The sequence below is a fragment of the Bison bison genome, unplaced genomic scaffold (genome assembly GCF_000754665.1).
Source record: "Bison bison bison isolate TAMUID 2011002044 unplaced genomic scaffold, Bison_UMD1.0 scf7180017845352, whole genome shotgun sequence".
NCBI classification, from domain to species: Eukaryota; Metazoa; Chordata; class Mammalia; order Artiodactyla; family Bovidae; genus Bison; species Bison bison.
In genome coordinates this window covers 18,733-20,120 of record NW_011475925.1, presented here as the reverse complement: position 1 = coordinate 20,120, position 1,388 = coordinate 18,733, and the positions used below count along the sequence as shown (strand labels likewise).

At 69.2% G+C, this 1,388-nt stretch overlaps 1 protein-coding gene across 1 annotated transcript in view; it reads right to left on the bottom strand.

Moving 5' to 3' along the window:
* Positions 1-352: 352 nt before the first annotated feature.
* The window catches only part of LOC104984184 (rhabdoid tumor deletion region protein 1-like), a 6,744-nt gene continuing 5,708 nt past the window's right edge, over positions 353-1,388 (bottom strand). Inside the window, exon 5 of the mRNA XM_010833833.1 lies at positions 353-693. Within this exon, the coding sequence (XP_010832135.1) occupies positions 412-693 (282 nt within the window). The 3' untranslated portion in view covers positions 353-411. The remainder of the gene's footprint in view (positions 694-1,388) is intronic.

Here is a 1,388-nt window from a genome sequence, read left to right as displayed (position 1 = left end):
CCCTGGGGTGCAGGTGGGGGGCCTCTTACAACTCACCCTCCCCCAGCAAGAGCCCACAGGGGTGGCACCTGTGGCCTGCCTTCCTGCTACCCCTGTGGGAAGCTGGCTGACCCGCGAGCAGGGCCGCACCCCAAGGGCCTGTTCACCGGAGTGTCCAGCCCCCTCCTCCGCCCCGTCCCTGCTCTCTGCCCTCCCAGGGGCCTCGAGTGCAGCAGGGGGGTGCAGAGAGGCCTCCTGCCTGTCCCCGAGACCCGAGGTCAGCCTGTGGCCTGGTCCTCCCAAGCTGGGCGTTTCCCCTTGGCGAGAGAGAGGAGACAGAACCATCAGGTGCCACCACTCGGACCAAGATAAAGAGGCTCCGTGCGTTTATTCGGGCATGGAGTCGTGGGGCCGGGGGTGCTGGTAGGAGGCTCAGGGCTTCCACTCGATGACTCTGATGGCGATCTGGGCTGCGCGCTGCACGGCCGGGCTGAAGTCCTCCTCGAGCGCCCGGAAGGTGGCCACGTGGGGCTGCAGGAGCTTGCGGCCCTCAGGTGCCTCGGCCAGCATGGTGAGGGCCTTGATGGCGTTCAGGCGTGCCTTGCTCAGAGACGAGGTCAGCAGCTGCAGCAGTGGGCGGGTGGCCTCCACGTCCAGGGCCGCATACTTCCCTGCCGGCCACCGATGCCAAGTGTTCCTGGGGTGGGGGGAGCCCTGCCCACCTCCCAGGCCCCCCGGCCGTCCGTGCCCACAGCCTGAGCCCCACGAGCTCCCCGCGCCGGCTTCTCCCCAGCCACCAGGTGCCTCACCAGGCAGCGTGAAGGATCTTTTGAAAATTAAACTCCAGTCGCTGCCCCCTGTCCCCGCTTGCTGAAATGCCACGCTTGCCCCCACCCTCCTGCGTCAATCACTTCTCGCTGCTGTCACACTGGCCAGCCCCCTTGGCCCAGGTGCCCCCGTCATCCTGTGGGTCCACCCCACACCCGCTGCCCCCAGGACACCCCGACAGTCTGCTCTGCCTCGTGCCCCTAGGTCCCCAAGCTGCAGACCTCAGAGGCCGAGGCATCCACGTCTCCACCGCCCACCTCACCCCCACACTGGGGCCTGGCCTGCCATGGGGGCTCAGGGTCGCTCGGCAGGAACGCCAGCTCAGGGAAGGTGGCCTCACGTCCCCAAACTCCCACGTCGCCGGGGTCCCTTGAGAGCCCCCAGCCCTCCAGGCGCGCACCCAGGATGCCCGGGGGGACACTGAGTGTGGACCAGAGCGGGCGGGGGTGGGGGTGGCCGGGGGGCTGCGGGGGGCTCCTCAGAGCAAATGGGGAGCGGCAGGACTCCCAGCGCTGGGGGGTCTGCCGCTGACTGAGGATCAGAGGCCCAGGCAGCCCCGGGGAACCAGTCCGGGCCCCTCC